The 10,075-nt window shown below is 40.4% G+C and overlaps 1 protein-coding gene across 1 annotated transcript in view; it reads left to right on the forward strand.

The window, feature by feature from the left end:
• Positions 1-1,122: 1,122 nt before the first annotated feature.
• The window catches only part of LOC146472776 (sodium- and chloride-dependent GABA transporter 1-like), a 12,977-nt gene continuing 4,024 nt past the window's right edge, over positions 1,123-10,075 (forward strand). The window contains exons 1-12 of the mRNA XM_085118991.1: positions 1,123-1,537; positions 2,945-3,079; positions 4,436-4,586; positions 5,387-5,485; positions 6,179-6,311; positions 6,752-6,886; positions 7,200-7,303; positions 7,706-7,830; positions 8,042-8,154; positions 8,754-8,888; positions 9,020-9,119; positions 9,497-9,597. Of these exons, the coding sequence (XP_084975117.1) occupies positions 1,324-1,537; positions 2,945-3,079; positions 4,436-4,586; positions 5,387-5,485; positions 6,179-6,311; positions 6,752-6,886; positions 7,200-7,303; positions 7,706-7,830; positions 8,042-8,154; positions 8,754-8,888; positions 9,020-9,119; positions 9,497-9,597 (1,545 nt within the window). The 5' untranslated portion in view covers positions 1,123-1,323. The remainder of the gene's footprint in view (positions 1,538-2,944; positions 3,080-4,435; positions 4,587-5,386; positions 5,486-6,178; positions 6,312-6,751; positions 6,887-7,199; positions 7,304-7,705; positions 7,831-8,041; positions 8,155-8,753; positions 8,889-9,019; positions 9,120-9,496; positions 9,598-10,075) is intronic.

The following is a 10,075-nucleotide window of genomic DNA, read 5'->3' on the forward strand; positions in this document are numbered from 1 at the left end:
CGAGTCCCCTAAAAACGACTGCGTGGGAGGCTAATCTGTTGGTGACTGTACACATTTTGTAAACATATTTTGTGGACAACTTGAGAGGGGGAGGGGGAAGGCGTGCACTTGAAAACAATTATTAAATGATTTTGAAGATGACAAGCAATGATGACGATAATATCAAGAGTTAAGCTATGTTATCAGATCGTGAGGTTGGTAATATATCTCCGCTTTTTGCATATTTATGATTTGCTTGCTCATGCGTTTTAACTGAAATTATTTTTAAGTTTGAATAAAAAACATGTCGGTTCCGACAGCGTCATATTGTTTATTTAATTATTGATGTAAAACTATCTAATGATCAAATTTACGAGCTCGCTAAAGCCTGGTCCTCACTTGCCGCTGCAGTACCTGCAACACAATCCAACACAATCGCCGGCAATATTCATTCAGTCAATCCCAACTAGTGCAGCCCCAGGTATCAAAACGACACTTTGCTGGCAATGCATCCACGCCTTCGTACGTGTGCTCCATACCCTTCGTCACTTTGAATTTAATGAATTCTGGGATACATTTACCCCTAAGGTACTGTCGAAAATTCATTAATAGACTGTTTGCAGTCCCATGTTTTTCCGTGGGATTTTCGAGACTCGTACCCTTTGATGATACTCCCGCCATCTTCGTTTGTAACGGCTAGCGCAACCTGGAGAGAGTGCCTAAACCATCGAGGGGGGCCCTAGTGAGGGTGGGTTGAGTGGGGGAGGAGTCGAGATTTTGGCTAGTGTATTGGAGGGTTCCCTTTAACAGGATCCGATAATTTTATTTAGTCGCGGTGGTCCCTATAACAAAGTTACTGGTTTTAATTAAACCCCATACATTTATCATACATTCATCACTGCCATACTTAAACCCTCTTCCAAAAACAGCGAATATGAACAGAGAGTGCGGAAATCGTGACTCCCCTCTCCCCCCCTCTCCCTCCTCTCCAGGGATTTTCCATTTTGAGCTGTACACAAACCTCCAGTCTCCTTCGCAGCCGCTCGCGCCGGAGTCACGCAACGCTCCCCGTCCCCACGCGTGAGGGACGGGAGGGTTGCGTGACTCCGGCCCGAGTACGAACATAAACAGTGTCTCATTCACCACGTGAAGTGAAACTACCGCACAACAAAAACATCAACGGCGGGTGATTTGGAAGCATTCCCCTGTCACCAAAGCAAGTGGACGGCACCTTCAACGACCTCAACACCAGTGCACTTCAATACCGCTTCAATAACCCTGGTAATTGTTAAATCCTGTTCAGACATTTTTCCTGGAAAAGTCTGAACATTCTAAAATATATTCATGGAGAAACAGGATGCAAACGACAACATAGCTACGAACAATGGAACTGAACTGACCAGCTCTCATCGTGAACCGCCGGCTCCCGAACAAGCTAGCGCTGAAAAGCGTGAGAAGTGGGGCCGCAAGGCAGATTTTATTCTTGCTTCTCTTGGTTACTGCGTCGGATTTGGAAACATCTGGCGGTTTCCCTACTTGGCCTACAAGAATGGTGGAGGTAAGCCTTGCTGCCTGGTAATTAAGGCACCTAAACGATTTACGTTGCCCCTGCATGTATTTGACGATTTACGCTGTTTACGCCGCGAGCAAAGTGAAAAACCATTTACTATTCATTCACTGGCTCGTTGCAAATGGCTATGTTCATGCTATGCTATGTTTATTTGTTTATGATTTCTTAGGACACCCCGGTGTGCGTTTACAAATGCTGGTATGCTAATTTCTTGTCATTCTAATTTCGACATTTGTCACGATAGTTGTGAGATAGTTGACTTCAAAAGCCAAATAATCTGCTTAAATGTTCCTAAGAGAGTGATGGTACTCATAAAACACAAGTACAAACGTAGGTCAAAGTCCTGAACGTCAAGCGTCTGGACGCTATTTATAGTATAACAATAGATAATTACCATGCATTGTTTAGATCCAGGTTTAGATCATTATACCCTGGGTGTAGCCTGCGAACGCAGATGTAATTTCGACTGTAACTTCAGCCATAAATAGGTCTGCGTTCGCGGGCTACCCTTGGTGTTGATGCGGCTCATTTTGACTTTTAAGACAACGGGCCTCTGGAGCCAGGGAAGATCCATTATTGAACATAAGATCTCGCAATCCACGTGGGAATTCAATCGGCTTTATTAAAAATAAGAATAGCTGGTATTAGTAGAGTTTCACGGCATGGTTTGAATTTGATCCTATTGAATTATTGTAATCACGGTGTTGAAATATTTTCAAAAACACCAATATTTATCATAAGGTAGTTCCATGATTCGTATTTAAACTAAATAATATAATAAAATCATCAGTTACCTAAACTGGAAAAATAGAAAGACAACGTTTGTTTGTGTTTGCTTCAAAGACAAAAGCAGCATTTAATCGGCATACAGCTGGATTAATAAGATGGCTTTTTAAGTGATCGAAGGGGACAAGAGGATAAATATACAAAATCATGAGTTGTTTAACTTGTGCACGCTGGCCAAAGTAGCACATGCTTTCTTGTTGGACACTGTCGTGATCAAGTAGATAGAGTATCCAAGACATTAAACAAAGTAATTAACTGTGGATTATCAGCAGATCGCGAGAAAGCGTAGGGGGAACCACGCAAAAAAATTCACTTCCACAGTTGCCCTTCGAGTAGGTTTCACATGTTTAACTTTTGCGCAGGTGCGTTACTACCCTGGGTGCCAGATGCTTTTGTTGCGCGGTTATCGGTGCCGATCGAAGTCTTTCAGGGCGATCGATCCGACCTCCGCCCGATCCATCGGGTAGTGTGTTCGTGACAAGCACGGCCGAGTTTTTCGCTTCCCTTGATGGCTCGTTCTTTCTTAGCACCACGCGTTAATCAACCAGCAATAGTTGGAAGACGATTTTGGCGTATTCGTCATTATGTACTTATTCTTTTCTTAAACAGCGTCGTTTCTTATCCCGTACTTCCTGATGTTGATCCTGAATGGAGTTCCTTTCTTCTTTCTTGAGCTTGCGATTGGTCAGTGGTTTAGCTCAGGAGTGATTGGAGTCTGGAAATCAGTTTGTCCGCTTATGAAAGGTAATTAATATCATCTGCCGGGTCTAATATGTCCCTTGTTTCTGTAGCATGTAGCGTCAACAAGCGGAAATAGTTCGGAAAGTTACCCTCCAGATTTCTGTTACACAATCTCCCGACAGGGAGATCATGCATTATGCTTACGTTAAACGCGAATGGCATAGCTAACTTCGTAATCAAGATATTTGCCTCGCCTTTTTCACGGTTCGCTGTTTCTAAGTGTAAGCTCAATGCTGTTTATCTTTTCAGCTTTCTAAGTAAACTAGCTGTTGGTCTGCCAACCTTTGCACAAATATAGAAAAAAGCAGCAAACTTAAAAGAGACTTTAGTGAGTGTAGGTGAAGCTCGCGCAAAATCCTACCTTTAACACAACAAAGAACCTTTTGTCTTTTGCTGTAGATCGCGTTAATCTCTCTAAAGATCCGTTGACACTGTCTTGCGATCGTTTATGCAACTTTCAGTCGCACTTCACTGTAATGTTTCTCTCGCAAGGCTGCCACTGCAAATCGCACGTTTAAACCAGCTGTGATTTCTGCGCGATATTGCTGTACATATCCTGAGAAATCCTGCAAGTTTTGCATTAAGTTTAAAAAATGTTCGAAACCCCTGCGATACCGTGGCAAAAAGTCATCGAAATCACCGCTAGTTTACACACGCGATTTACATGTAAAACTGCAACTTGAGCGCAATAAATGCTGCACATGACAGAAATTGCACGTGTAAACAGCCCTTGATATTGCTATACCTGCGTGTTTCTACACACGTGGTAAAGGTACCCGATAGCATGACTACAGTACGTCCCATCCAAGAGACTCGCTGATGTTTCCGTAACACTTTCAAATTAGTGGCAAAGACACTGGCATTTGATTCAACGGAAAGTAAGTATACTGAAGGCATCCTAAGCGCACGTAACTAATTTCATGCTACGCATTTCTTATCATACTTGGACCAATATCGTACCCAGAGTCTTCAGGCTTTTTGGTCAGCGGGGCAACGCCGGGAAGACTCTGGGGACATCAAAAAAATTCAATTTTTTTGATTGGCTGTTCCGTAACGGTTTCCATTGTTTTACCGCAGAAATCCTGCGGTAATAAAATTCGATGTCCCCAGAGTCTTCCCGGCGTTGCCCCGCTGACCAAAAAGCCTGAAGACTCTGGGTACGAGATTGTACTTGGACGAGAATGAAATCCATGCCTACGTACGATAAATTCATGCTCGCCTATCACAGGACGCTTGGGTGCTTTGTGGTGGGTAAGTATGGCCCAGATGAAATTGATTACAGGCACCTTCCTAAACCACTATAGGACTGAAACTGAATAAAAGGTAAGTTGACAAGAAAGCCTCTTACTTCTCTACTAGGTATTGGTTACGCCACATGTGTGATGTCCTATCTGTGTTGCATCTATTACATCATCATCTTGTCCTGGACGTTTCTTTACTTGTTTGAATCATTTCGGTCTGAAGTACCGTGGAAATCCTGCGATAACTGGTGGAATACAGACTTTTGCAGGTAACTAACTAAAGATGTCCTCATTTTTGTTCGTGCTAAGGCTGCTGATCACTTTGTTTATGTTTATGTTTTATATTTATGTTTACGCTTATGTTTTTGTTCATGTTTTTGTTTATATTTATGCCACCGCACAAATCTGGGTAACAAATTAATAACAGTGATGAAGAAACGAAGACTGGAAGCAAAGGTTAAGACGACAATTTCTGAAAATTGGAAAAGTAGACAGTTAAAACAATACAACCAGACCTAGTGGTTTGTGCAGATGTATTTACAATTAAAGAAAGGGAAAAGACAGATAGAGTCTTAAACTTCAACGTTCACTAACAGAAAGGTCGACCAAAGTACCGCCAATCGAGGCATTTTATGGTCATTTTTCAAATTCTGCAAGTATTCTATAGCAATCTGTTTAATATTTTTCCAAACACAAAGTGGTAGCTTGTAACGGGACACTTTTAAGCAACTGTTCCCAGGTTGCGGCGCAAATTGTTACCAGTCTCTTTCTAAATGAGCAAATCCTGTGAAAGAGTGACGTTAAGTTTTCGCTCCATAATTTGCTCACATCATAAGCGCGCCCAATCCATCATCTCGAGGCTGCTAGCAGTCTAAAGATGGTGCATTTCAATCCGTTTAAATAAGTGCTTCAAAAAAGTTTTCTTTAAAAAAAAAACCTTTGAGAAGTAAAAATAAAAAACGAGTAGATACTAGGATGGCTTAAGGCATGTCTGAAGGCTAGTCCAGCTATTTTACGCGGGCAAACTAAATCTGACAACTCACATAAACAACTTATATTATGCTTTTAGAGCAGAAAGGAAAGGAGGCAATGTTTTCAACTGCACTCAATTTGATTTGCCAGCAAACTGCACAGCTAAATACACTTCTCCAAGCGCTGAGTTCTGGACGTAAGTAGTATCTAAATTTAACAGATTTTGCTCTAAATTATCTTTTTACTGTAATATAGGATTTATTTATTTATTTATGTATGTATGTATGTATGTATGTATGTATGTATGTATGTATGTATGTATGTATGTATGTATGTATGTATGTATGTATGTATGTATGTATTTATTTATTTATTATCAATGACCTCTTTATAGTGCCATATTCCATTTTCAAGTATTGCTTTGTTTGATTTTTTTGTTGATGTTAACTACTATCACAGTCACGTCAACGTGAAGGCGTCTAATGAAATGTTAGTAGAAAATAAGCGTTCTTAGACATCAGTCTATTTTTCTCTTGCTCTTTCCAGGATTTTCCACATTTATATTGAGCGCCGGAATCTTTTAGTTTACGCTCAATAATTATGCAGTGTCTGAAATCGCCTTATTTCATGCAACTGCTCAGGTTTTACATTTCTAGGGACAAACTGAGGAACGCAGGGAAGAAAAACATAGCTTGCTTTTTGGTTGTTTTTTTTTTTTTTGGTTTTGTTTTGTTTTTTGTTGTTTTTTTTAGTTTGATGGTACATCATATGTTGTCATGGCATGTCATTTCATGTCATGTTATGCATGCCATGTCATTTCATATATCATATCGTATCATATCGTATTATATTATAGTGAAAGCAGAATTTTTGTTCCTGATGATTTTAGAAACAATGTATTGCAAATGACCGGCGAAGTTGGAGACTTTGGGGATATGCGATGGGAACTGGTTGGAAGAACAGTTCTCTCCTGGATTGTGGTATTTTTCTGCCTCTTCAAAGGAATCAAATCTTCTGGAAAGGTATGAAAACCAACTACCTTGAGACAGAAATAGACACTTTCATGCCTTTTGATCGTTTTAGTACAGTGGACTTTTTCAAAAATTTTCAAAGACGTTTAGTGACCATTTACAAATGCCCTGCAGAGGGGCATTGGAACAGAAAATCTCAGCCCCCGAAAATGCCTAAACGATTACCGTCAGGCATTAAAATGTGACGGGGCCATTAATCAAAATGTTGCTTCCTAACGCCATGGCCAAAGACATACCCCGTTGTGTATGCATTTATTCCAAAATATTTCCGAAAATAAAACTAAGTGGATCTTAATTGTTCTCAGCCAGGTAAACCGGTTTCAACAAACATTGGCAAACGCAACTATTGTTATTAGTTTACCATACAGGGAAAACAATGTCATTTACAGAATACTCTTGTTCCTAACGAGGTCACGTCTTATTGATTTCAGGTGGTGTACTTTACGGCCACTTTTCCATTCATAGTTCTTTTCATACTCTTCATCCGAGGCGTCACTTTGGAAGGTGCTGGAGAAGGAGTTCTTTTCTATCTAAAGCCAGATTTCGCAAGACTTGCTGATCCTCAGGTAACCAAGGCAAAAAGCAAGATTACTGACAACTGCTTACTTCTTTTTCTGGATTTTTCACGCAACTATTCATCCATCCATTCATCTATGCACGTGCTTCCTTTCTCATTTTCCACCGACTTCATCGTTGCGTGCAAAACTGGTATTTTCAAACATGTTTCCCTATTAACTATGGTTTACGGTAATGGTGATGATGATGATGATGATGATGATGATGATGATGGAAGATAAATATTAACCCGCAGCAAGCTCTCATCCACGTTTTGTGACATTTTAGTAGGCTCTTAATTTAATTTCCCTGTTTCTACTTAAGGTCTGGATCTATGCTGCCACTCAGATCTACTGGTCGCTTGGAGTCGGTTTTGGTACTCTCATCACATTTGGGAGCTACAACCAGTTCCAGAACAATTGTCACAGGTGAGAAATTCTCAATACATCATGTCATTCTGCCAGTTGTTGTAGTCGTTGTTTTTGCTGTTTGGTTCACTTTTGGAGAAACCTAGAATTAACTTGGATTGTCTGATTGCCTTACCGACCGACTGACCGACAGACTAACTGAATGGACATACTGGCGGGAATTGGCAGACTGGGTGGTAGACTTACCACAAGTCGGCTTTTAGGCACAAAACAACTGAGAGATGGACCGCCCGAATGAACTCTATGAAAAGGGACTTTTAAGAAAGTCTAACTAGCTGAATCAATGGCTGAGTCGCTTGCTGGCTGACTGAATGTCTGTCTAACGGTCGGACGGAGAGACCGATGGATGGGTGGTTGAATAAATAAACAATTAACTGATTATTTTTTTCTCTTTAATTACAGAGACGCTCTTATCATCTCGTTTACTAACTGCGGAACCAGCTTTTTCGCGGGGTTTGTGATTTTCACCGTGCTTGGCTTTATGGCGTACGTTCTGCAAACTACTGTGGCCAAGGTTGCCACGTCAGGTAAAGGCAACTAAAGCATGTTTGCAACAAACATGCCGTCAACAAGTAAACAAACAGTGAGCTTCACGTGTACTGTTCACTATTAGATAATTCAAAGCCCACTCCATACTAAGATTATTTTCAATACTGCGTCATGTTCATTATTATGAATATTGATTATCCGTATCCAGTTAGAAGGTGATATAATTTTGCGTTTGCTTTGAATTCGTAGGCCCTGGATTGGCTTTTGTTGTTTATCCTGAAGCCATCTCCCAGATGCCTTTGTCAGTCTTGTGGGCAATATTGTTTTTCTTCATGCTAGTTACTCTTGGACTGGACAGTCAGGTACTGTAGTAAAAATTATTTATTGTGTGTGAAAGAAACCACACTTGATTATATTCATACCTTTGAGGCAAATTTAGCCTGTTCCAGATTTCAGACATGAACAGCAAAGGAATTGATACCCATTTTCATATACCTGAGACAAGATTCAGGACACCTTTGTAGGAGCGATTCATGAATCTCTCCCCTGAAACTTATTTTCAGACTAAAGCGGATAAGGTGCACACACCTGCATAGTTTATTTAAGGGCGTTGCACCTACCCTTCAACCCTCCCCAAGAAGGTGTTATTTTGATGTTTTTTCTGCAAGGTTTGTCACTTTAACGGACTACTGCTCAATCTTCACCTTATCTTCTTTGTTATGACAAACTGGCCTCAGCGTGGTTGCACAATCGTACGACGAAAAAACCTAACTCACTTGATAGAATCATTTTAGACATTGACACTTTATATCCCCTCACACCTTTACCCTTTAATAAAGTAATGCTGTCTGGATTTTGGGATCACGTTCAAACCTCGAAGTGTTAAACAACATTGAAAGGCCATCCTTCATGACAGAGTCCTGAATATTCAATTTTGAAAATTGGTTGCTCTGAATTTCAGTTTGCCACGATTGAAGCAGTAATAACTGGGCTAACAGATGAGTATCCATGGCTCAAGAAGGGTTACCGGAAGCAGATTTTTGTCTTGTTGCTGTGTGCCAGCATGTTCCTTCTTGGACTTCCGTGTGTTACACAGGTAAATGCATTTACTACAACAAGCAGCAAACAGTGTGTTTATGAAATTAACAGAATTTAATAAAACTCAGCTCCTTTATTACACCAGGTAGTCAAAATGGTGTCATGATTGCAGATTTCCTTTATTCTCAGGGTGGAATGTACATATTTAACTTGATGGATTACCAGACTGCTGGATTGTCTTTGTTGTTCATATCTCTGATGGAAGTCATTGCAGTCGGTTGGATCTACGGTAGGATGTACAACTAACATTACACTTTTTAAAAAAAAAAAAAAAAACATCTCTACTGGAGGAAAGACTTAGAGCACCTTGTACATTTAGATGAAGGTAGACTTACCAAGCATTCTATGTGTTCCGAAGGATTTTCTTGAGCGCTATTTTGGATCACCCTAAGCTGAAGGTGGTTTACTGAGGATAGAGAGCACAACAAGAGCGCTCCAAGAAAATCCTTTGGAAGACAGGGAATGACTGCAGAAAACTCGCATATTATGCAACCGAGGGCGCTGAAACTCACTGCGTCCCTTACAGTAATTTTGTATACAATTCATTAAATACTTTGAGTCTTTCTTACAAGCTAAATAACTTTTTTTTCTCTCCTCTCTATAAAGGCGTTGACCGATTCAGTGATGACGTTGAAGCCATGACTGGGAAAAGGCCAAACTTGTGGTTCAGAATGGCTTGGAAATACATTTCGCCCCTCGTCACCCTGGTAAGTTGTTACAAGAGGGTAGCCTCACCCGGTTTTCTCATGGTAAAGTGTTATAAAATTGTATTTAATTGTTAAATTGGTACCTAGATGAGAATAGTGCAAAATAATTCTGGCTTTTGATGATAACGCAAAACTACTCAATTTTACGGAGAAGCTGAAATCAGCGAGTGGCAAATACATGGTAAACGTGGTTACGTGGTCTTTTCTTCCGTTAGCTTTCCGGATATGCGTATGAGAAATATATTTTTACTTGTTAACACCAATGCACACCCAGAAAATTTCCCGCTCAAGGAAGATTTCAAACTTTTTTGGATACATGAGAAATTTGGCTGCATCTCCTTTACTATCTGTAAAAAACTACGAGTCTACTGGCAAAATGACTATATCTTCTAATCAGTGGCATTAACAGAAAACGTTTGTCCCAAACGATCCTACAGCATTGAGCAGGGACGGACGTCTAGGGGTCACTCTGATTCCT

This window comes from Pavona decussata, unplaced genomic scaffold (assembly GCF_977016875.1).
Source record: "Pavona decussata unplaced genomic scaffold, jaPavDecu1.1 SCAFFOLD_96, whole genome shotgun sequence".
In the NCBI taxonomy this organism is placed as follows: Eukaryota; Metazoa; Cnidaria; class Anthozoa; order Scleractinia; family Agariciidae; genus Pavona; species Pavona decussata.